General features: G+C 35.7%; 1 protein-coding gene across 1 annotated transcript in view; it reads right to left on the reverse strand.

Annotated features, from left to right (window-relative positions):
* LOC150085070 (ryanodine receptor-like) overlaps positions 1 to 27,127 on the reverse strand; it is a 180,105-nt gene that overhangs the window by 587 nt on the left and 152,391 nt on the right. Inside the window, exons 11-15 of the mRNA XM_090376769.1 lie at positions 26,510 to 26,632; positions 16,817 to 16,864; positions 10,197 to 10,318; positions 5,812 to 5,939; positions 555 to 618 (exon numbers count right to left, since the gene is read on the reverse strand). Coding sequence (XP_090232895.1) covers positions 584 to 618; positions 5,812 to 5,939; positions 10,197 to 10,318; positions 16,817 to 16,864; positions 26,510 to 26,632 — 456 coding nt within the window. The 3' untranslated portion in view covers positions 555 to 583. The remainder of the gene's footprint in view (positions 1 to 554; positions 619 to 5,811; positions 5,940 to 10,196; positions 10,319 to 16,816; positions 16,865 to 26,509; positions 26,633 to 27,127) is intronic.

Genomic DNA, 27,127 nt, shown 5'->3' on the forward strand with positions numbered 1-27,127 from the left:
TAGGCTCTGAACTATATGACATCTTGATACTGTTTCCTCAAACTGTTTGCTCAAACCAAGCAGTATGAGAAAACTTTCCCCACTGAAAACAAGCCACACTTGGTTTGCTTTCAGTGGTGGGGGGGATCTGTCTACTCTTCAATGAGGTGAAAACTGTCATCAAAACATCTGCATAGATAGTGGAATCCCTTGTAGATGTTTTGGAACACTTCTTTTTGAGAAGTTTAAATAACCTTATGGGACAATATCAAAGTATTCATGTGAGTCAGAGCTGACATGTTTTGTCAGACATGAAAACATCTATTCATCTTGGGTCAAGGAAAACAACAAAGGATTCTCATTCAGCCAAAACATTTTGATTATAACTGTGTTACAATTCTGGGAATTAACAGTAAAAAATAAAGCTAATCCATGTATTTTAGGTACAGCCAAGATATTTAAAAAGTTCATATAAATAAACCCTACATGTTTGCACAAACAATACTAGAAAGTGGTATAATATTTCCATCAAGATAACTTTTTTTTAATAGGTTTTTCATTCTGCTTTTACTTACCTCTTCTTGGAAGAGGTCCTGTCTGTTTCTTAGAGCTTCAGTTTGTTTTGCTTCTCTTCGTGTTCTGAGATAAAAAGATTAAACAGTCATTGCAGATATATCATTTGTACTAAGACATAAAAAAAAAGAACACTAACCCACACTACAAATACCGTAAATTCCTGCTATCTTTCAAGGTTAAACTTTGCAAGATGCAATTCTGCTCCTATGTACCAAGCTAACCTAAAAATAAAATGAAATAATCTGATATAAAATAAGATAATGAAGATGAAATAAAACAACACTCACCAGCAGGCAGCATGAAAGCACAATTCCCAGGCTGAGGAGATACACACCACTTGTTTTAAATGAATAATATATGAAAAGAACTGGTAACTCACAAGATCACCTCTTCATGGGGATATCAGTACTTGTGAACTCCAAAAACGATTGTATTTCATATATTAAATAAAAATCAAACTTAAATAAAAATAAAAGTACTCAAACTTAAAAGTTTTTATTTAAGTTTGAGTTCTGTTCACTGTTCATTATCTGAATGGATCATACAAGGACCTGATTTGGCACTTTGCTCATTGGTGGCCAACAAATGAAATATGATTCAATTTGGAGTTCATGAGCACTAATGTCCCCTCATACAAGGACCTGATTTGGCACTTTGCTCATTGGTGGCCAACAAATGAAATATGATTCAATTTGGAGTTCATGAGCACTAATGTCCCCTTGAAGAGGTAATCTTATGAGGTCTCAGTTTTTCCCATTTATTATTCATTTACAAAAAGTTGTACTCATTCTGTGGTGGGTGAACATCTCTTTGGCCTGGGAGTTGAGTGTTTGCACTGCTAGAGGTGAATGTTTTTTTTTTTTTTTGTCTTCCTGACCTTATATTATTTCAGTTTGTTTTGACCTTAATTCTGTTTCTATATACCAACCCAACCTAAAAAATTACACCTTATGAAGTTTAGCCTTAAAAGATAGCAGGAATTTGCTATATATGTAATGCAATTTAATGTTCCCTTTTTTTCATATAGTAATATTACCATGTTGGTCCCTATAGTAAAGTATATAATTTCATTTGTACTACATATAATTAATAAATTACTAAATATATAATCTTTAAAATAAGAGCTTAAAAAGCTTCACACTTAAGAAAAGTATAAACATATTACCAGGAGCAGAATATACCCATTACATGCTTTTTCTATATTACTTGCAAATTGAAGTGTGAAAATGGTAACACACTTATAATGTTTCAGTGTTGCATTATGGCAAACACCTATAAGTTCCACACTGAGATGCAATTAGTGCTTTTATAATAAATAAATAATAAATTCTCTTTGTTGTACAAGGAGAATATTGACATATTGTAGCACAAGTGCTTAACAAGAGAAGACCAGGGTTTAACAATGTAAGGTGGGTTAAGAAGTTATTTACATGTATAATAAAGCAAAGATAAAAATAAAGCAGCATCAAGTGAACCAATGCAATTCAATCCCTTCCTTCTATTGCTAATATAAGTAAAAAAAGTCTACTGCTTTTCATGGCATTCTTTGCCAGAGAAGAGAATTCTCGTAATCTGCCTTGGCTTGCATAACCTCCTTTGTGACTTGATTGCAGACTAGTTTATATCTGCCATAGGCTTCTATATCACCTGATAATTTATATACATCCCATGTATTTTTCTTATCTGCCACATGTCTCAGTAGTTCATCTGACATTCATTCAAGTCTAAGAGTCTTGAACTATATTTCTTAATTGGTATGAAAAGCCTAGTAGTTTCTATGATTATTTCCTGAATGCTTCCCACTTAAAATTTGTTGTTGGTAACAACATTAGTTGGTCCCACAGTATAGAATTTGAAAACTGTCTGAGACCACTTTAGTCGCATTTACAAAAGCAAAAACCCTTATTTACTCTTGAAGAAGGGTTTCTGAGTTATATCTTTGAGTAAATTCCACATCAATACACTGTGGTCACTGCCACCTAGTGATTCCTTTATCTGCAGATTCTTAATGCATGAAGGATCACTGCTGGTAATCAGATCAAGAGTATTGCTCTCTCTAGTTGCCTCTCTAATAATCTGCTGTAGAAAACAGTCATCCAATAAAACTACAAAAGTCTTGCTAGTTGACAAGTGACCAACCCATAAATTCCAGTCAATATCTGAAAAATTAAAATTCCTCCATTATAAGACATTCTGATTTACTCGCCCACTCTATTTCTCTGTATGATTGTTTGTTGTACTCATTAGAGTCATTCAACCTATAACAGACTCCTACTCTTACATTTGTTTTCCCTGTGCTTATGTCACACAAAACTGGCTCAACATTGCACTGACTGCCCATGTCAACTGGATGTACTGCCTTAGATTTTATGTGCTTCTTAACTTAGAGCATAACATGCTCTCTTGTCTGTCCTTTCTGTATACATTGTTCTCCCCATAAAACTCTGCATCCCTTATATTTGAGTGACACCACATCTCTGATATTCCCACAATGTCTGCATTTGATGATTTGGCCAGCACTTCAAATTCATGAAATTTATTTATTATGTTTCTAGAATTGGTGAACATACACAAATACATGCCCCTGTTCTTACTTTTAGTTACCCTAATACAGCCCATATATTTCCTTGTTCCATGATGACCCACAGCAGGCCTTAAAATCCTCAGTACCTTACTTGCCAGGCAGCTGCATTTTCCAATAGAAGCAGTGCAGGATCACATTCAGTTCTGACTGCAGCTCCTATTAATCTGTTAGTCTGTTTATCCCTCCCCCAGCTAGCAGTTTTCTGATGCACATAACACTGCTTCAATAGTATCAACAAATATTCTTGCACTCTTTCTATTTAAGTGTATCCCATTCCTGTAGAAGCAGTCTCTCCTGTTAACAAGCACAGACCATGCTGAGAAAAATTCTACCCCATGAGCCTTGCACAATCTCTCCAGGGCCAAATTGATTGATAAGGCTCTCATTGTGTAGTCCCTTCTATCATGTCTGGACAGAATTGCAGACACTTTCAAATTTAACCCAACTTGAAAATTTTTCTCAACATTGCTGTGTACTTGTTAAATAAGTCCTCAAACCTCCTACTCTTAATGTCACTTAGTGCCAACATTTACAACAATATTACCTTTTGTGTCCTTAAAGGATGGTATCTGCTGTACAGCATCATCAACTTTTGTCTCCAACAGACATAACCTGGTCCTATTCCACCTATCCTTTTTGGACGATATATTTCTCATTACCCTAACAACATAGTCATTGACAACAACTACTTCCTGTGGGAAGGAGCAGTGCATTCTACCTTGAGCGTTACCGCTGTGTTGCCTGATGCACAAGTGCAAGCTCTGGCATTGAGGGGAAGCTGAGAGCTTGATGGCTCCCCATCTTAATTCCTTTAAGGGCATCCACCTGTTCTTCAAGCTCTCATAAATGCCTATCAGAACACTGAGCTGATGCCTAATATCCTCACACTCTTTACATCGAAGACACATAAAGACATCCTCCTTGGCCGTGTTATGTCCCATTCCAGATAAATCCGCAAACACCAAACAAGTAGCACATTTCATGACACCATGATTTGGAGGAAAACCGCCCCTCAATTGTCCCCAAGGCACAGCACTCTGCTACTTTGAGCCCTTTGCTTTGTTTCCCTGATTTGAGGTATGATTTCTGTTCAAATTCAATTATTTAAGAATACTACACTAAAGTAATATACTTAAATGCAATAAGAATAGTATGCACCAGTTATGCAACAATAATACATATTAAGCCATCAAACTTATGTTATTGAATATATATTACAATATCGAGTTAATATTATATGTATTACATTATCGAGTTAACACTACCATTTCACTTGTAAAATTGTAAGTTAATTATAATAGATAATAAAATTATCTATTAATGTCACCTACATGATTTTAACTTTTGAGATACCTATTTACCACAATAAAAACACTAGAATTCCTCTACCTCACCTTACAGTACAAAGTTACTCCTTCTGATATTTGTGCTAAATCACCGGTACAAAGTTTCTATGTATATTAAATAGTAACTTACAAAATCCCAAGCTAAATTCAAAAAATAAACTAATGAAAATGACTAGGACCACAAAGCTATTTATAGAATATGATTTAATATATGCTAACTGGATCAACAAAATGGCAAAATTTTTCAAAAACTTATCCATTCCCAGGAGCTCAAACTTCTTTGACTAGTACATGGGTACTCTCAAACCCAAATCCCCTACTTGTATACAACTTTGAAGCAGTACTCAAGATGCAGCCTAACCATTGCCTTACACAATGTTACAATCATCTCCTTATCCCTGAGAGCAAAATTCCTATATATATTACTGACAAAATACCATGAGCTGTCCTAGCTGTCTATACTGCTCAGGGAACTTCATATCTGATTACACAATTATTTTCAGTTCTTTTTCATTTTCCACTACCCTGAATGTAGTATCACATGGTTGGAACATTAATCTAGGATTACTGCTACCAATATACGATAGTTTGCATTTGTCAATGTTAAACTTCAGCTGCCATTTCTCAGCTGATCTGCCCAATTTTTCTAGATCTTTTTGCAGTAGCTTACCTTAATTATTGTCAATAACCACCTTGCCAACCTTTGTATATCATCTGAAAACCTAGACATTAAACCTGACATACCTTCATTAATATCATTAATCCAAGAAGAAGAGTAGGGCCCAATGATAACCATCTGTTTAGAAACTAACTTGCCTTAAGGCCACCCAGCTATAATTTGTATAGCAATCTTACATGTGCAACAGTATCAAAAGCTTTTTTGAAATCTAAGTATATGATTTCAAAATTATTTTTTGCATCCAGTTCCCTTGGTACTGCTTCACAGCATCCAATACAACTGGTCACACATGATCGTCCCCCTAACAAATGCATGCTATGACTGCAGTATAACTGCACACCTGTCTAAATGATCCTGCTTTAGTTCTTACTGTAGTATAGAGTTAAAAAGTGTTAAAAGTTTGTGTTAAATTAAATTTCCACAATCCTATCAATCACTGTATTTTCAGCATTAATTCAATACACCTTTACTTATTATATAACAAATAATAACTGCTTATTTGTAATTTTGAAAAAATATTATAAATAATCAAATTAAATGATCAAAGTAAAGTTTAACTAACTCTCAGATGTGAATCAAAAGTTTCAGTTAACTTTTACATTAGAATTTTTCCAATTTAATAAACTACTTTTAATAAATATATTTACCGATATTCTCCTCTGGCTGTGCAAAGTAGTCGATTAAATCTTCGAGACAATGGATCATCTCTTCGAGGTCACCAGGGGTAAAAGGAATGGTCTGTGCACCACCATTATTTTGCAAGGAATCCAGACCCCTATAAATAAAATAACTTTTGCATAAAGTAACAGGACTAAACTGACTAGCTATTAATATAAAATCTATTAATTGAAAGCCAGTGATACCAAATCAAAGTTGTATGGTATCTGAGTCTCAAATAATTTTAACTGTCAATACGCTGATTGGATTCAGTATCTGAGACAACACATCTGAACATGCTATATATATAAAATTATCCTAAAAGTATCTTTTTGATAACAGTATCCAGTAAGGGAAATACAGATTCTTCAAATATGCTTAAACTAAATTAAGTTGCAAGACTATAGTGAAGTGGTCACAATACAAGTACAATGCTATTCATGCTGCATGTTCAAATCCATATGATACCATAAAATATAATAATATTCTTCTAGTCTCTATTTTAGAAACTAAACTGCCCCTGTGTAGCTTCCCTGGAGTATAAACTGAAAAATATTTAGCATCTGCTTATTGTATTAATTTTCAAAGAATTCTATTTTTTTTTTTTTTTTTTTTTCTAGGCAGAGAAAAGTGAGAGCAATTGCATATATTTTCTAAAGAAAATTCATAAATAAATTTTTCCATGTCCAAATATTTCCATCTGTAATGTATCATCTTCTTCAAGTATCTCATTTTCATTTAGAGAGGTGAGGAGATACACTCCTACATATGGAGTGTATATATTTGTTCCCATAATAACTTGTACAGCAAGAGCATGGAGGCACAGAGTTGAAAAAGTTTCAATCAGAAGGCAGCTGATAGCTGCACAAAGGCCAGCCCTATTGAGTGTCACTAATGTGAAGAGAACTTTTTCGAATGATGATCTGCATGTTTTATAAAGAAAGATTCCAGCAGATTTGTTAGTGGCTAAAAGAAAGCTTAACATTACTGGGAATAGAAGTGAGAGAGTTGAAGCATACCCTACCCATCAGGGTAGCAAGGAATAAAATTTCACAGAGTATCTTTAGTTATGGCAGGATCGCTGCGATAAAGCAGATTGGGGAAGAGACATTTACATATTGATCCCTAAGGTCAATAATGTTAATCTTTAGAAGATGCTGTGGTGTGTATTGGAGGTCAATGTAGTGATTTTAATAACTGGTCATGGACTCAAGGAAAAGTTGAAGTACTTTAACTTAGTGGAAAGTAACTTATGCTGTTGTGGACAGGTTGAGTCTAGTTCGCATGTTACGTTTGAATGCCCGAATTATTGTAACCTCAGTTTTAATCTGAGTATAACAAAAGTATTACAGAAGATAATGTTAGTAAATTAATTGTGCATAAACAGTATTTCAGGGAATTTTGTAAATTTGTAGAGAGAGTTTTTAAAAGAAGGTAGTCTACACAGTGTATATAGAGGAATAGCTGAACTCTGCAAAAATTTAAAGCAATTTTATGTAGTCAGATTAATTAGTGTATAATATAAATAAAGTATTCTGTAAATAATGTAAAGTGTACATACACTGTGCTGCCACTTTATTAGGTACACCCCTGCTGTGCACACAAATGGTTTGTCCCACAACGTTTGCAAGTAACATGACCACAGTTGTGGATATAAATGCGGCAGAACACCCTTTCTAGTATTAGTTAAGCATACAAACTGTAGCAAGAATAGGAAAAGGAGTGATCTAATGGACTTTGAATGTGGCATGGTAGTAGGTACAAGAAGTGCTGGACAAAGCATCTCTGAAACAGCAGTTCTCCTGAACTTTTCACACACCACAGTTTTAAGGGTGTATCAAGAATGAACAGAAAACATCCCCTCAACAGCACTCCTTGGAAGAAAATCGCTTGTTGATGAGAGAGGTCGGAGGAGGATGGCTGGAATTGTGCAAGCAAACAGACTGGCCACAATGTTGCATGTCATGTCAGAATACAACCTTGGAGTGCAGAACAAAATATCGCAATGGACCACTAGTCGCACCTTGTTGCGAATGGGCTACAACAGCCAACGGCCACATTGCATACCTTTGTTATCAATGAAGAACAAGAGAGCACATCTCCTGTGGGCACAGAAACACCAGCACTGGACTATTGAGGATTGGGAAACAGTTGCTTGGTCTGACGAGTCGAAGTTCCTGGTGCATCATGTTGATGGAAGGCTCAGAATTTGGCGAAAACAACATGAATTCATGGACCCGTCATGTCTGACGACTACTGTGCAAGGTGGTGGGGGCAGTGTTATAGTGTGGGGGAATGTTTTCTTGGCACACGTTGGGTCCATTGATACCCATAGATTCACATCTGAATGCCACATCATACCTAAACGTCGTTGCTGACCAAATGCATCCGTTCATGTTGACAGTTTATCCTCAGTCAGATGGTTACTTCCAGCAGAATAATGCAGCGGTGCACAAAGCCCGAATCACTATGGAATGGTTCCAAGAACATGACAATGACTTTTCTTTGCTGCATCGGCCAGCTCAGTCTATGGATCTCGATCCTATTGAACATCTTTGGGATGAGCTGGAAAGGGCTGTTCACTGCAGGCCTACACCTCTGTCGAATCTCAAGGAACTGCACGACATGCTCATGTCTGCATGGTACTCCATTCCTGCACGTTTTCAGCATCTTATTCAATCCATGTCTAGACAAATTCAGGCTGTTTTGAAGGCTAAAAGAAGCTCAACACACTACTAGGTAGGTGTACCTAATAAAGTGGCAGCACAGTGTATATTGTATAGATACAATTATGTAAAGTGTATACAGCCAGGTAAATAGCTGTGAATTGTAAATAGTATACACATTTTATGTAATCTTTAACAATTGTATTAAACAATGAGGTCTCCAGGATAATATACTAAATATAGATTATTGTAGAATGTCCTGACTTTCAAGTATATGCAAAGTTTAAACCACAGTTTCAAGGGTGTATCGAGTGCAATGTTAAGCTAATATATAGTAACAATGGTGTAAGTATGTATGGATGTTAGTACAGAAAGCACTGTATTGTATGGTTAAATAAATGAAAATAAAAAAAATGTTCTAAAAAAAAAGTAAGGATGCTAACATCATTTAGTTTACTAAATCCATGTAGAGCCTTAATAGCAAGAGCCTTGCTATAAATATACTAAGTAGATTATTAATATACTAAGTAGATAAGGCCTTAATAACAAGAGCCTTGCTGTTAAGGCCTTACATGCCTTAGAGCAAGCTTAATGCTGATGGAATTCTTCTTCTTGCTCAGACTATGCACATGAGGGGGTATAAATTGAAATTGAGGAAGAATAGTTGCAGAGCACATTTTGGCATTTGCCTTTAGTCAGTGGGTGGTTGATTGCTGGAACAAACTTCCATCTGATGACGTGGAAGTGGATGGCTTGAATAATTCAAAGAACTAGACAAACTGCTGGGGGAGAGGATGGATAGATGAAATGGGAAGTTTTTTGTTTTTTTTTTTGGCTGATGCTATATAAGCTTGCTTTCTTGCATCATTTGCCACTACTAATACTACTATTGAAGTCTCCTAAGAGATACCTGGTTTCCAAGTACTGCAATTAACAGAACTGAAATTTTTCATGGCAAAAGTACCCTTGTGTACCCTTCTGTGTCCTTGACTAATCTTATTGCTCTTTTCTATACTCATTCCAACTGATCTATATCCTTCTTTAAATGAGGCTTCAAGATTACTCTAGATACAGCTTAACCACTGCCTTACCTAAGAGTATAATCATCTCCTTATCCCTGCTGGCAAAATTCCTCTATATCATTGACCCCGTGAGCTGCCCTATTAGCCTGTATGCACTGCTTAGAAAACTTCATATCGGACTGTACAATTACCCCTGCAGTAATCCCAAAATAAGGCCTTCATAGCCGAGTAGTCAGGAGCAAGAGTGCAGTGGCACACGCTCTTTGAGTAGACTGAGGTTCAAGCCCCATGACTGCTAAATACAGCTGATCTGCCAACTCGCACTGGACCATGTGGCAGATTATGGTCTATTTCCCTCAACATGAATTGTTGAGGAGGCTTCCATCCTGTAGTGGATTGATAATGGCTCCTGCTTACCTTTTTTTTTTAATCCCAGAATGACACATGTACAGTATTTATGATAATCCCAGAATAATATACCAATTATGGTACTATCCAATTGGTGTGTTATTGAGATTACTGATACCCATATGCAGTACCTTGAAACTTGGAAAAGATAGAAAATTGAAATACATCACACTTTAATATCTACACTGAAATTTAAAAGTATCGTAACAAAACTGAATTAAGAATGTTGACATTCTTCTAAAGTATACATATTAAATTAGTTCCATGCACATAACGTACAGGATAAACTTATTAATGAGTGATCCACATTTACGAATAACCCGTGCTGTGCGGGACTCCTCTTCTTGTGAACGGCTAAATTCTAAACCATCATCCATTTTTCCTTCTTCTGACATGATTGCCTATAATGAAAAGGCAATATACCTATGTATTACACATACAACAAAAATTCTAAAAAAAAACTGTGAATGTGAATTTCATATCAGAAGTTAGTTTTATTTCTTAATTGTTTTGTTCCTAGTTCTTTCCTACTTAAATTACATTTTATCTTAATTTTTTATTCTTAAATAAACAGAAAAAACAAATAATAACTATTTAAATAACTAGAATAACTAACTAAATGGCTAGAAAAAACTAGAAAAGCAAAGATTAACAAAAGGCAATTTCTTTCAAATAACTATGTTCATTTCGAATCATCAAAAAATAATGATTTTTTGTATGTTTTTGTTAGTTTAAGTATAATTCTGCACCATTTCCTACCATAGCAATTTCTTCCAAATTCTTCCTTTCAGTGACTTTAATAAAAAAAAAAAAAAAAAAAAAAATTAAAATTATAAGGTAAGCTCTTTCTCTTGTATGTACTGTTCAATAATATATAACTGTTCTGCAAATGGAAAAAATAAATAATAAATAAATAAAATTCCATTTATTAGCTCTCGGTCACTTGTTCCTACAATACATAGAGGCAACAGCTCCAGACAAGCCAGTGGTTGCAGGTTTGTCAAAGCGGTAACCTGGACAAAGAGCCAGACCAGCGTGGCCATGTGGAGATGTGTCATCAATACAGTACAAAAAACATGCTGACAATGCTGAGCTTGCCCCCGGGACAACTAATGCAAAAGCTATAGGGGCTTACATTGAAGCATAAAGACACATACAATTAGAAAAGAGTACAATTAATAGGAAAGGCAAAGTTACTGACACATGTAGTTGACATTAAGTGCACACAACTGCGTGACTTGGCTATCACTAAATTCTAGAGATCAGCTAATGCATGAGAACTGCAATTCAAGAAAACATAAAATACCAGAGTTATCTTATGAGTGGAAGGTGTGTGCTCCCCTAGATATCTAGACTGTAAAATCAGGATGAAAGGAGAGGAAGGATGTAACATTGTGGTTATATTTAGTTCGGTGGAGATTTAGTATGAGTTTAGCCGCTTGTGACAGGGGAGCTCTGTTTTGGGCTATTAAGACTAGGTATTTTCAAACTGTTGACAAAGAACAGAGTGTTGAATGAGAAGTGCCTTTCGATTAAATGGAATCAGTTTAGTAAAGGGACTAGTGTTGGTTTGGATCTTGCTGCTTTCCTGGGGATTCTCCAAGCTATAACTCCCCAAATTTCTGGACAATCAATGTCTACGTTGTACAGTTTTGTAAAGAAAGAAAGGTTGTTGTACCAAATTGAATGTGAAAAGTCAGAGTAGTCTAGGCAGTCAACCATGAAAGTTCAGGAAGAAACAGCTGGACTTGAAGAAAGTCCATTTAAGAAATCAGTATTCAAGGGAAGAGATCTTTTTGAAATTTGCATTGGCCATGCTGGCCCAGACAGGGGAAGCATAGAGAATTTTTGGCTTGATGATTTTTGAAAAGAATTGTATTATAATATGGGCAGAGTGTATACGTTGAAGGTTTTGTAAGAGCCAGCCAACTGGCTCTTGTGAGTTTTTTGGACAGGTATTTCAGGTGAGTAGTAAAGTTGAATTTTGAGTCATAGAAAATTCCCAGATCCATATGGTCAGTTACGATAGAAATTGTTTGGACATTGAGGGAGGCGGTTATTGGAAAGATGCTCTTTTTAAGCAAGATTTGGAGGTGACTGGATTTTGAGGGGTTGAGTGCAAGATTGAAAGATTTGAGGTATAAAGCGAACTCTCAGAGGGCGTTACAGATCAGCTCCTCAGTGAATTTAGCTGACTGACTTAAGTCTGAGGTGGCAATGATTTTAACATCATCCGCATATGACATTACATACTTATGGGTTAGTAGGAATGGTTGGAGGATTGTGGAGAACATTATTGCTGATAGTGTCCCGCCTTGGGGGATTCCAGATGAGAAAATGGCCCGATAAGATTTGTTTTTGAAGTCTGCTATCAGGACCCTTTCTTTGAGGAGGTTGGCAAAGAGATTTAATAGATTACCGTTGATGAGGTAAAACTGTTCTAGGAGTTTCAGGAGAGAGTGTGTGGAGACTGCATCGAATGTCTGTGTAAATTATATCGATTTGATTTTTAGAATTGAGAGCCATCAGGATTATTTGGTTTGTTGTGAGGAGGTTGGTCGATGTGGATCTTCCGATAATAATTCTGTAGTGAATCTGGTTATGATGTATTGGGAAGAGTTGCTTCCTCACTGATGGTAGCATATATCTTTCTAGGAGTTTTAGTACAGAGGATAAGATTGATATTGGCCTGATGTCTTTGTTGCTTTTGATGTTTTTGCATTTTGGTAGTGGTAAAATTTTGTAGTGAACCCATTCTGGGGGAAAAAAGTTGTTATTTATGGCCTGATTGAAAAATAAGTAGAGGCAGAAGGTCTAGAAAGTAGATACTAACAATTTTGATCATGAAGATCAGTATACTGTCGTGTCCTGTGGTACCTTTGAAGGGAAATTTTTAATTGCGTTTTTCATTGCCTCTTTTGAGACAGCAATACTGCTTAATTTGTTGATGCACAGCATACATTCTTTAAATTCTGGGCAGTGATTTGTTTTGCTGTTGAAATGATTTGTGTTCCAAACAGCAGTTGAAGTTGAAATCTGTAGTGGATAGGATATTTTGTGGTATATTGTTGAGTTTTTCTTAATCCTACTGGATTTCTTTTCTCTTTAGTTTGTAAAACTTATTATGGTGAGCTAAGAAATTTAGATAATCGTTTTCCAAGTTAGATTTTTTTAAAGTTCCTGAAAGACTTTTGCTTTAATTTGAAAAGGGACTCAAGTTGCGGTGTCCACCAAACATTTGAGTTGAAAGAAGGAGAGGTGATTTTTGATGCCGCGATTTTTGAGATTGAGGCCAATCAAGTTGAGAAGAAGGTGTATGCCAATTCTGTAGGACAGTTGACTAAACTGTTGCAGGGGTAGAGGCTTAGCAGCTCTAGGCAAATGTCCTGTTTTAAATGTTTCAGGTTAAATGATCTCTTTTTGTAGACTGGATTCTTTTTGCACTGGGATGGGATGTTGAAGGACAGTATTTTTGAAATTGGATCATGGTCAGATTCGAATGCAATTGAGAATGGAAGTTCGGAAGACACAGGAGTGTTAGAGAAAATTTGGTTGAGTGTGTTGTTACCTCTGGTAGGTGATGAAATTAAAGGCTTTAAATTTAGGCTTTCAAAATGTGATGTTACAAATTTAGACAGATCACTAGATGGTAGCGGCATATTAAAATCCCCTCCAATAATGATAGAGTTGTTTTTTGAGATTTTAGTGATAGCACAGTTTATAAATTCAGAATATCTTTCCATGGAGGATTAAGGAGGTATGTAGACCGGTATGATATCCAGAAAGTTATCTGACAGTTTTGTTCTGATGTGGGTTGCCTCGAAGGTAGATGAGGGGCATTTGGATTCTGATGCTATCACAAATGAATTCTTCAGGAAGATGGTGGTTCCTTCACCTTTTTTTGTGGCTCTCGAAACAGTAGTTGTAGTTGGCAATTGAGGAGATAATGAAATCTACTTGTTCAGACGAAGTCCAGGTTTCCGTGAGTAGGATAAGGTCGTAAAAATTAGACAGAGTTATGGTTTCCAGAGTGGTGATTTTATTCTGAATATTTCTGATGTTCTGCAAGAGAGTTTTAACCTGTAGATGTCTAGGAATAAATAAACTCATACGTCGACCATTAAATAAACTTTTTACTGTAACTGAAGTTTATACAAATAATATAAAAAAAAAATAAAAAAAATAAAATTATTTACAATGAATTGTTTGTTATGTTTGTTATTTGGCTTTTAGGAGCATTAGCAACTAAGGCCATATTCCTCCGGGATATGCGGTAGTCATTCTCTGACCTTTCAGCATCCTCCGTATTTGGTGGTGATGGGCTCGAACCCCGGTCTAATCAAGAAGCGTGTGCTACGCACTGCTGCTCCTTCCCACCTGGCTACGGAGGCGCCTTACAATGAACTGATGGTTGTATATTACGGAATGCTAAAAGCTAAAATAAAATCAAATCATTTACTATAATATATACTAAAATATGAAAGTTAAAAGCGCTAAAAAACCTGAAGCTTTCGAGAGTGTCAGCTCCCTTCCTTAACAGTAATAAGACTTCTTGCAACATCTCTCCAGAGGATGCTATTATTATGGATCGTGCACATGGATACTGGGAGCGTAAATGGATCGAGGGTTTACGGATTGGCTCATCCAGTAAGAACACTATGAATAGAGACAGAGTATTCATCCTATTTTCGAGGCAATTGTATTAAGGTCAGATGAACGATTTTGTTTGCCACGTACCCGAACCATTTCCGCTTCCGGTTCTGCCCCATGTGCCGATAGAACCACGTGGAGAAATACCACATGTGGATGTACCGTAAACCTGCTATATAAAGAGATGTTGCAAGAAGTCTTATTACTGTTGAGGAAGGGAGCTGACGCTCTTGAAAGCCTCAGGTTTTTTAGCGCTTTTAACTTTTATATTTTAGCATATTTTACAGTAAATGATTTTAATTTAGCTTTTAGCATTCCGTAATATACAACCATCAAGTTCATTGTAAATAAATTTTTTTTTTTTTTTTTTTGATATTATTTGTATAAACTTCAGTTACAGTAAAAAGTTTATTTAATGGTCGACGTATGAGTTTATTTATTCCTAGACATGAATTTTCCCGACCTCAGAGGCCTCTTTCAGGATATTTAACCTGTAGAGGCGGCTTATTTAGTTGGATTTCCCTTAGGTACATTTTCCTGGGTTTTTGCATAGTTTCCCCTTGCTTTCTATGGTCCACCGCGCTGTTATTAGTCTTAACTGTTTTAGTTTGATATGCATGCAGATTCTGGGGCGTAATTCTTACAGGTATTTTTTTACACTTGACCTCTCCATTTCCTGTTGTTGAGTCAAGCCAAGAGATCCCTTGGTTTATTACTAGAGCATAATCGCCACTCGAAGTGGTGCTTGATTTAATGTTGTGGTTGCAGTTTCTTCTTTTTCCCACTTTTTTGCCTCTGAGGTGTTTAATGATAATGGACAAAATGGGTTTATTGAAAATGGCAGGCTGGAGCCAGTAGTTCTTCTTCAGTTGTAAGAGGGTTGCTTTTGTATATGAGATTTCCATCAAACAAGATGCTTCATTAGTTAGCCAGAGGGACGTTTTCGCAGAGCTGTTGTCGGCCTGAAGAATGTTGGAAAGCAGGATTTGTTAGCATGTACATTAGGTTAAGCGCTATCATGTGGCACAGAGCAATTAGGCTTAGGGGTTTGGGGATAAGCATTACTTTGTATTTCAAAAACTGTACTTACATTACTTCGACTTTGGCCCTTTCAGAAATGCAGGGCCAAAGAACCTTTTTTTTTTGTTGCACACTTCGATATAATTAGAATTTTAACATAAAGCCTGTATCCATGTGAAAACTGAAAGTATTGACCCGACGATCCATAGCACATAAAAAAGGCAGCCATACCAAACTAACACCACCACAAAGTTTTGCAGTGGTGCTAGTTGGTGCCACAAAAAACATAAGTAATGTAATATGCTACAGAAGGATTGCTTTCTGGTCATACAATTTAATGAAGTAATAAGCACTGACATGATCCTAAAGAGAGTATGTGAATTATTTATTTTTAGACAGCAGTTTTCTTTTCTCACTTCATGTTTTAACAAGTGAGGTTTCCTTTGATTCAATTTTTCTAGCCAATTTCCTTCAAAGAAAGTCATATAAGTGTAGATCTGATGAATGTAAAAGCCATAAACAAACAAACTGCCTGCATTAATATATTTACCATTCAAACAGATTTGCACACTGTCATATGGAAAGTGGCTATATTCTCATTCTATTTTCTTAAAACTGATTAAAGCATCACAGCTGTTCACCATTCAATAAAAAATTACTTGTAATTGTGTAGTAATTTTTTTTAAACAGATATAAAATAAGTGAAAAAATTTAATTAATTTTTGTTAATTTAAGCATTAAGTAGTTTTGTGGATTTCTTTTGTCAAGCATGAAATTCTCTTATTTATTGATAGCAAAAACTCATTACATGCAACATCAGCATATAAAAGGTGAATTTTATATGCTGATGTTGCATAAAGTGCTTATGGTTAAAAGATAGCAATGCAAAACTGATATGAGGAAATTTAATGTTCAATTCATAAGAGGTAAAATGTTTATTCTGAAATTTCTTCATATAATTCTGATTTTTACTCCATATGTTCTCAAATAAGAGAATTAAATTGGAAAATTTTCCAAGTATTATAAAAGAAGGTAAACTTCTATTTGCAGTACATAGCAGGCATATTTAAAATGAACGTCACTATACCAGAAATGATATCTAGTTATCAAGTGTACAATATGTTTATCTAAATAAGCAAAATGTTTTTTTACAAATACATATGCAAAATTTGGTAAAGTAAATATTTTACATCTAAACATATGATACTTTGATTTAGCCTATAACACACCTGTTTCTCTTCTACCTTTCCAACTCCCCTCTTCTTTGTTTCATATGTCTGAAATAAAAACAATAAAATAATCAGGCTATACAGCCATAAAAACATACCATATTATGAATAAATAAGATTAAACATGCTTTTAATCATAATGTAATATGTGTAACATTTTATTTTAAATTCTAATAACAAACCTGAACAAATTTTAGCAACTGGAATCCAGGAATCCTTTAATATGGATAATTTTTTTGGCTGGAATGTATAGGAATGGTATTCTGAAACATTATTCTGTTCTTAGGAAAGAATACAATTTTAAAACTGCAATGTTCTAACATTATATTTGAAATATTTGGTCTGACTTTCATTCCATTCCATTCCTTTTAAATGAGCGAAAACACACTCAATATTCTGCATTTCTGAAAGTAATAATTAGGAGGGGCAAAAGAATTTTATTGAAAGAAAGACTTCACTGCATAATTTTGTAAAAAATATTTAATTACTATGTTTTGGCCCTATCTTGGTGTTCTTTTACATAGTACTGGCATAAAAGACCAGAAGTAAACCAGAAGTATCGTACCTTGATGTACTTCTGGTATTTTATGTCAGAAGTACACCAAGTTATAAATGAGAGCTAAAAGATTTTGTGATAACTGAGAAGAAAGTGGAAGAGAAATTGTTGAAACTAAAAATAAATAAGGCACCTGGGCCAAAGAATGTTATACAATTATATTAAAAAAAGTGGCAAAAGAGGTAAGCAAACCTATAACTATAACTAGGAGAGCATCCTTGGATTCAGGAGAGGTCTCCACGAATTGGAGATGTGTAAAAGTCTTCCTATTCATAAAGGGAGGATCAAAAAAAGAAGTCAGTAACTATAGATATATAAGCTTTATTTCTCTTCCCCCAGGAAAAATAATGAAGTCAGCGATCAAAGAAGTAGTGCAGGATCATTTTGACAGTAATGCAGTTTTACAGCAATTACAGATTCATTAAGGGAAGATCTGATCTGACCAATCTGAGTGGATATATGATACAGTAACAAAGAAACTGGATGCTAAAAAATAATTTTGCCATCATATACTTAAATTTCAGAAAAGCTTTTGATAATGTTTCACATTAACGGCTGCTGTACAAACTGGAGCAGTGGGGCATCAAGAGTTAGTGGAGCACCCCAAAAGTTGACAGGATAGTTAATAACAGTAATTGAGTATGCTACTGCAAAAATATCTATAAAAAATTGGGCTGAGAAGTGCAGCTGAGTTTTAATATTGATAAATGCAAGGTATTTATATTGATAAATGCACCCTTGAGTAGCAATAATCCCATAATTACATATAAATTTGGTGGTACCATACTAAAGGTAGTCGAGAACGAAAGAGATCTATGAGTAATTGTGCAGTCAGAGGAGAAGTTCTATTAGCAGTGCGGACAGATTGCTAAGACAAACCATTGCTCTAACTGCCCAGCTGCTAGAATATTATATTACCACAAGGCTAGGTGGTAATGGATTCCAGTATTTGATTACACTTTAAATTTCCTTACATCCAGTCTACAATCTTTCATTAATTTGAATACATGTCCCCTTGTTTGCATTATCCTAAAAAGAGAAAATATGTCCCCATCATTAAGTTTCCTCGAGGGTTTGTCAATGGTATACTGAATTTTGCCAGCAGAAATAAGGAGATAATTATACTACAATAAGAAGGCAATCGTAAGACTACATCTTGAGTACTACATGCAGGTCAAGAAGCCAATTTTAGGAAGGATGTGAATATTATTATTATTATTAATAGCCATATGGTGCAAGGAAGCCTGAGGCTTACGCTGCACTGGCCAAAAAAAATTTCTGAGTTACCCAGAAAGAGAGAAAGAAGTAGAAAGGAATCACCAAGATACCCCAGGGGCTCACATCTAGTGAGTATGGGCTTGGCACACTCAGGGTCCTGAGCTGGATATCATCATTCTTCTCTTTCTTGGTGATTCCTTTCTACGTCTCTCTCTCTCTCTCTCTCTCTCTCTCAGGGTAACTCGGGAATTTTTTTTTTTTTTGGCTGGTGCAGCATAAGCTTCAAGCTTCCTTGCACCATATAGCTAATAATAATAATAAAAAGAGAAGAATGATGATATCCAGCTCAGGACCCTGGGTGTGCCGAGCCCATAGTAAATTTGATTATCGGAACAAACTACCATCTGATGTTATGGAAGTGGGTAGTTTAAATAAATTTAACGAAGAATTAGATAAATTATTAGAGGGGATAGTCAGGTGATGTGGGAAAAATTTTTTTTTTGGCTGATGCTATAAAATCATTTCCAATTTAGTGCTAAAAAATGTAAAGATAACTCACTGAGTATAACAAATAATGTATGTAACAAATTATATACAACAGAGAGGAAAAAAATTCTGTAAATGAAGAAATCAATTTTGATAATGCAAAACTATAAAATGGAGAACATCTGAAATGAAAGAATTTTTTATTCTGGAATAAGTGACTAATACCAGACAATGTCCCCCTGCCCATTCCACACTTATTGTGAAGACATTTCTGATAAAACATGGCATTTAACACATCAACTATCCACCCTACTCTCCCAATCTAGTACCAGCAGACTTCTTCCTTTTTCCTAAGATGAAAACTGCTCTCAAAGGAAAGAGATTTCAGGACACTGAGGATATAAAGGAAAACATAACTGCCAAATTAAACATCATAGCTTTGAACACCTTTGCTCACTCTTTTCAGAAACTTTTAGAACAGTGTAATAAGTACATTCAATCAGGTGATAATTACTTCTAATAAAATAAAACCTATTTTGAGCTCCTTCACTTGGTGTTTCTTATTTCACTTAACTGCCACACCTCATATACATGCATACATATATATATATATATATATATATATATATATATATATAATGTATATATGTTGAATAGAATAACAAAAAAGTGGAAGTAAGAAGGTAGAAAAATGGGAAAGTAGCCTAGTGCAGTCAAAGGCAGCAAATGCTAAACCTAAGCAGAGCGAGGACAATAAAGCAATATAAAATAAAAATTAAGTTAAGGAAGGAAAGTGAGGGAGACGGAGAGTGAAAATAACTAATAGATAACTAATAAAATATGCTTAGTAAGAAGTATATAATTACAAATTTGATAAAATAAGGATGTTGCCACACAACTTACAAAACCAGCCTCTCATCAAGTACTGTAGCCATTGGTGCTTGATGAGAGGTTGGTTTTGTTGTGTGGAACTCCTTATTTTATCAAATTTGTAATTATATACTTCTTATTATGCATATTTTATTAGTTATCTATTAGTTATTTTCATTCTCTGTCTCCCTCGCTTTCTTTCCTTAACTTAATTTTTTTTTTATATCGCTTTACATATATATGGGTGCCTCCATAGCCAGGTGGGCAGGAGCAGCAGTGAGCAGTACACGCTTCTTGATTAGACTTGGGGTTCGAGCCCGTAACCACCAAAAATGGAGGATGCGGAAAGGTCAGGGAATGACCACCGCATATCCCCGGAGCAATATAGCCTTTTTTGCTAATGCTCCTAAAAACCAAATAACAACAACAACATATACATATATATATTAGGTCAAAGTCCCGATTTATTGTCACAACAGAAAATTTAATAAAAATAGAACCTAGACTTAAAAGTAGTGTTCAAGAATATATATATAAACATTATCTGTGTGTATGCATGCATGTGTGCATGCATGAACATGAATATCCTAAACTGCACATAACTAAAGAACAACATTACAAGATAAAAGAAAATTCCACTCCTTTGAATATATTTTTATCTCTTGTAGTACTATATTTTGGTTACATTCACTCTCATTTCTGAATGGGAACTGCACTTACCTGATACAGACACAAAATAGTCACATAGCACCTTCACTAGCCAATGATAAGTTTGATGTCAGAATTACAAAAGAGACAGCCAAAAACTGACATTGAAATTGCTAATCATTTGTAGAAGAAACATTACGTGAAAGTAGTGTTTTTATATTAGTAATTATGTTCAAGAAAATAATATTTTGTGTGTTAAACTGAAATCGAACTGATTTTGGTTTGACTGTGAATCGAACCCAATTACTCATGAATGCAGAAAAAATAATGGCAGCTTTATACTGGATTGCAAAATCATTATACACAAATAAATAAGTCAAACACAAACACATGCATACAAGAAAAGACCTTGATGTTTGAACTGATAGTAATATGGAAGATCCTGAATTCAAGTTTTCAATTTTTACAGTACCTAAGCTAGCCGTGCCAAATGTTTTAGAGCTGGAAAGAGGGAAATCAACTTTTGAAACCTGCTTTGTGTTTAAATGCCAAAAAATTAACCATCAGTCTTACATTCTAAATATAAAAAAGCCAAAATTATAATACAAAATGATATTGTCATATATCGCACAATCTAGGCATTGTTATCAAGTCTCAACCACCAGAATTGCAAAAACAGATGACAATATAGTGCCCTTTGTTTTTAACTTAAAGTACATGGCATGGCAAGGGAGAATAATATCATTACATAGTACTGTTGTTGTTGTTTGGTTTTTAGGAGCATTAGCAACTAAGGCCATATTGCTCCAGGGATATGCGGTGGTCATTCCCTGACCTTTCCGCATTCTCCGTATTTGGTGGTCACAGGCTCGAACCCCGGTCTAATCAAGAAGTGTGTGCTATGCACTGGTGCGCCTGCCCACCTGGCTACGGAGGCACCATTACATAGTATTGAAAAAGGAAAGAAACCAAACCTATAAGGAGAGAAAAATATCTCTATACATATAGAGACACATAAACATATACTTCGTTATAAATTAAATATATGACTGATAATCATTTAAAATATAGTTTTTGTTTTTTCTATATGTTTGGCAAAGTTTAGTTCTCAACTCCTCAGCAGGTGTGTACATCAGCAGAGTGCTAAGGCAGCCACTTTTTGGCAAAAAAAAACAAAATGTCTACCAGTATGATGAAAATTATTCTATTTCCTTTTTATCTGTATCATTAATTGCTTTATTAATGAAGAAGTTTGGCTAAACAAATAAAATATTCATTCATTAAACATAATGTAAGAAATCATTAAAAATATCAATTTAAAATTAGCAAGGTCTTTCTGTCCAATTATGCAACATGCTGGCTTACATAAAAAATATGATCACTAATATCGAAGAATGCAGGAGTTTCATTTTCACACGTGAAAACAAAAAGTGCTGGGATAAACAACTCCAGCAACAATTATGAAGAATGCATTAGTTTTGTTTTGACAAGTGCCACTCTCCACTAATCGTAGCAGTGCAAAGCTTGTTGTTGTTGTTGTTCTTCTTCTTCTTCTTATGGAAACAAATTATGCCATGCCCAAAAAAGGGAGGAGAGTTTGAATAAAAAACAAATATGCAGCCCAGCAATGCTATTTTAATTTTTTTTTAAATATAAATTTCTTTTATTTAAAAATAAAAGTTTTAATTGAAAAAATGGATTGTTAACAGATAGGTTAATAACACATTGAAAGGATGAGTGGCATGAAAACATGAACAATTTTTAATTTTTCCTTGCCATTTTAACTTTAAAAAATGAACTTTTTTTTCGCAGGCCAGCCGCTAGTTAGTACACCGGACCGAACCTATTGGTAACTCTCTAGGAGGCTTCCGGATCAGCTAGTGTATAATCTTGCTACCTCTACTCTGCCAGATAGTGACTGGAGGGAGTCCGAGTAGTGTGTATGCGGGGAGCATTGTCGAGGCCACGTTATGTCAAGGATCTGGGTATATTCTTACCACATGTACGCCATATCCAAAAATTTCATTACTTCATACAGCATGTCCCACCCACTTTTCTTACCATTGAATACACCATGAATTGTCAAACTAATAGAACAAGCTTATCTGCGAAAAGATCTAAACCTCCCAAGGACTTCCTAATTCATTTCACAAATATACGTGGTCTCAATTCTAATCTAAACGATGTCCATTTCCACTTGCAGTCTGCCAAACCACATGTACTTTTTCTGACAGAATCTCAGTTATCGGTTGATTCAACTACTGCTCATCTCAGATGCCCAAATTATTCGCTGTATGATTCCTTTCGCCTCAAAGGTGGTACTTGTGCATATGTCCGTTCTGATATTCCCTGTCAGAGACTTGGCAATTTGGAATCTCCTCTCTTTGATCTTCTCTGGCTTAAAATCTCTCTACCTCATTGTGTCAAATTCATCTGTTGTCTCTACCGTTCTCCCAACTCCACTAATCACTTGGAGCTCTTTGACTTCCTCTCGTTGCAACTTGACTTTCTCCAGTCCAACTTTCCTAACAGTGAGGTAATTTTCCTTGGTGATTTTAATGTTCACAACTCCAGCTGGCTTCCGTTTTCTAGTCACACCGACCCAGCAGGTCGAGATGCTGAGGCTTTTGCAATTACTAATGACCTAGCACAGATTGTTCATTTACCTACAAGAATACCGGCAATCCGAATCATACAGCCAATACGCTTGATCTTTTTCTCACAAACAACCCTTCTAAGTACACGGTCGAAGTGAGAGGTCCTTTAGGCACTTCAGATCACAACTTGGTGATTGTCTCTTCTCCAATGGAACCTTTATCTCATGGCTATTCCCAACCTCGTGTTGTTTGGCATTACAAGAATGCAAAATGGGATGACCTGCGAGACTTCTTTTCTTCTTTTCCTTGGTCGGATTACTGTTTCAAAACTTCTGCTGTCAACATTTGCTCAGATCGTGTCGGTGAAATTATTCTTGCAGGAATGGAATCCTTTATCCCACACTCCACTTTAAAATCTCGTCCTTTATCTAAACCTTGGTTTTCCAATAAATGTGCTAAGGCTGTTCAAGAGAAGAATGTTGCATATCGTAATTGGCTTGTTTCTAATTCTTCAGTTTCATTTTCTGCCTACACCAAAGCTCGCAACAATTGTAAAGCAGTTATTAATCAGTCCAAACTAGAGTTTGAACAGGCTAAGAGTAGAAAACTTGCTTCTTGCCCTAACGGTAGCCGAGCATTCTGGTCTCTTGCCAAAGCTATTGGCCGCAACTTTTGCCCATCTCTGCTTCCACCTCTGTCCAAACCAGATGGTTCTGTTGTCACTTCAGCCAAGGATAAAGCTGACCTGCTAGCATCCCATTTTTCTTCCAGCTCATGTATTAATGAACTTGGTAAAACACCTCCCACCATTCCCAACACGGTCCATTCAATGCCTCCTGTGGTCTTCCGTCAAAAGGATATCAGAAGGATTTTGACGAATCTTGATGCTAAGAAAGCTCCAGGTCCTGATGGCATTTCTCCACTTGTTCTCAAAATCTGTGCTCCTGAACTTACTCCTATTCTTTGCCGCCTTTTTTCATTTTCTTATTCCAAAGGTGTTTTTCCTTCTGCTTGGAAATTTGCTCATATCCAGCCAGTTCCTAAAAAGGGTGACAAATCCCTCCCATCCAATTATCGTCCCATTGCAATTACTTCTACTCTTTCTAAAGTAATGGAGAAATCAATTAACCGCCAACTCTTAAACTACCTAGAAACCTTCCGTCTGATCAACGATCACCAGTATGGATTCCGTCAGTGTCGATCCACTGGTGATATCCTGGCTTACGTTACCCATTTATGGACTACTTCAATGGAAAGGTTCGGTGAAACACAAGTAGTTGCTCTTGACATCTCAAAGGCTTTTGATCGTGTTTGGCATAAAGGTCTTCTAAACAAGCTTCCATCTTATGGTTTGCCAACTGTTTTTAGTAATTGGTTATCCAGTTTTCTCTCTGATCGCTCACTGAGGGTGATGGTAGATGGCTCTCTGTCTTCTAACTTCTCCACTAATGCCGGCGTCCCCCAAGGTTCAGTTCTTTCCCCCACTCTTTTCCTCTTGTATATCAATGACCTTCTTCCATTGACTGGAAATCCTATCCATAGTTTTGCCGATGATAGCACATTGCATTCAACTTTCCGTTTTGAGAAATCTTGTCCTGCTCAATCAGCTTCAACTTCTCGAAAATCTGCTACCAATTCCTTGAATGCCGATCTTCAGGTAATTCTCCAGTGGGGCAAAGACAACTTAGTTGATTTCAACCCTTCTAAAACTCAGTCTTGTCTTATATCGTGCAAAAAGGATTCTTCTGCTCCTATGCTTATCTTTAGTGACACTCCAATTTCTAGGCAAAAGGATATATCTCTTTTGGGGATTACCCTGACTTCTAATCTCTCTTGGCACAAGCACATTACAAATATTGCTTCCTCTGCATCTAAAAAACTTGGTTTTCTCTTTCGCTCTCGGCGTTACTTTTCTTCCAAACAGCTGCTCACTCTGTATAAATCGCAAATCCGCCCTGCCATGGAATATTGTTCCCACATTTGGGGTGGTGCCCCCAAAACCTCTCTCAGGCTTTTTGATTCCATTCAGAAGAGGGCAGTTAGGTTAATTAATGACTCATCTCTAACAGAGTCTCTCCACTCGCTTTCTCATAGACGCACTGTTTCTGCTGCATGCCTCTTTTACAGATACTTCCATGGGCACTGTTCTTCTGAATTGGCTTCTATAATTCCCGCTCTCTCTTTCAAAACAGTCCGAACACGTGCCGCCACCAGCCAACATCCATTTACTGTCCAACTTCAAACCCACAGAACCAACTTTTCGTCTTCCTCATTTATTCATTCAACTGCCGTTTTCTGGAACAACCTTCCTTCATACGTATTTCCTGAAAATTACAATCTACAGAAGTTCAAGTCCAATGTCAACAAATATCGTTCTTTCGTCTTCTCAACCTCCAACCCAAGCACGGTACTAAGTACTATAGGTTCTAATACCTCTCGTGTTTGGGGTTCACATAAAAAAAAAAAAAAAAAAAATGAACTGCTTCACAGAAAATGCATCTGCTTATGTGATGGGTTCTATGAACCTGCTAAACTGTTAAATAAGTCTGACACACACACATACATACACCCCCCTCCTCCTCCTCCATATCTAGAGAATAGAAAAAAATCTTACATGTTGAACCTATAAGAATGGGAAAACTGACAAGACAAGTCTTATAACATTAATTAACAGTCCTTAGAAGCAAATTCGCCATAAAATCCTAAAAAAAATTAATTAATAGTATGAAATTTTTTTTCTCTAAATAACCATTCATATACCACATGGGTTTTTTAAAAGTTAGTTTATTTAGCCTTGTTGACTAAATGTACTAGACAATTAGGTAACACTTGGGAACCTTGCTGGAATCCATCATTAGACCATAGCTGGCTGTACTGTTAACAGCCTCCTGCCTTGTCAAATGACTAAGTCTCCTTCATTTAGTGAATGAAGAATTTCACAACCGAGTCTCATTCACTCAATGAAGGAAACTTGGTTGTCAAATTCTCTGAATGAAGTAGACTGCCTTGCCAAATGACTGTCTCCTTCATCCACGGAGAAGGAGACAGTCATTCAGCAAGGCAGGAGGCTGTTAAGAGTACAGCCAAGATGGTTGGATGATAGATACCAATAAGGTTCCCAAAACGTTACCTAATTCTATAGTACATTTAGTCAATAAGGCTAAATAAACCAACTTCTAAAAACCTATATGGTATAAGAATGGGAATTCGTGGAAAATCAACTTTTAATGTCATTTCCTAATTATATTAAAAACAGTATCAATAAAAGAAATTACTGTTAAAAAGATATATCTAGTAAATTAATCACAAATCACTGACTTTATAAGAAAGCCACAATCCTGTCTCTTGGTGTTGCAGAAATACTGTTGTATCACCATATTTTATTAATGGAGCTCCCAGTACTTCCTCTTCTTTTTCATCTAGTACTATCTTTTTGTCATCCTAAAAATGAGAAAAAAAGTACCAAATGAATAATAATAATTTATCCTAATTCTTTTAATGAACAAATGAATACTGAAGAAAATAATTACACAAAAACACACATAAAATTATTTAATTTTTATGAAATATTGCTTATATAAATTTATTCTTCATTTTTTTTTTATCAACGATCCCTCACTTAATTCCTTTTATCACAGATTCTTGATTTATTCATTTAAATTTATGCTCTCAACAAATTTTTAAAATATATACTAATTACTGTATTTTCTTGGCCATAAGATGTACTATTTATTCGGGAAAATATTGTCTAAAATCACAAGTATCCTATGGCCTCAGGTATAGTAGGTACATGCAGTGTTTTTATCTCTAGTCATGTCTACAGAAAGTATTGTCAGAATGGTCAGGTGGCTCTATGTCAAAACAGAAGCAACAAAACAATGGTTGCAAAATTGAACATGACATCAGCTGTAATTTGAGGAGGCCATAGCCAACTGC

This window comes from Mastigoproctus giganteus, chromosome 6, assembly GCF_048544385.1.
Source record: "Mastigoproctus giganteus isolate SK-2022 chromosome 6, ASM4854438v1, whole genome shotgun sequence".
Taxonomy (NCBI): Eukaryota; Metazoa; Arthropoda; class Arachnida; order Uropygi; family Thelyphonidae; genus Mastigoproctus; species Mastigoproctus giganteus.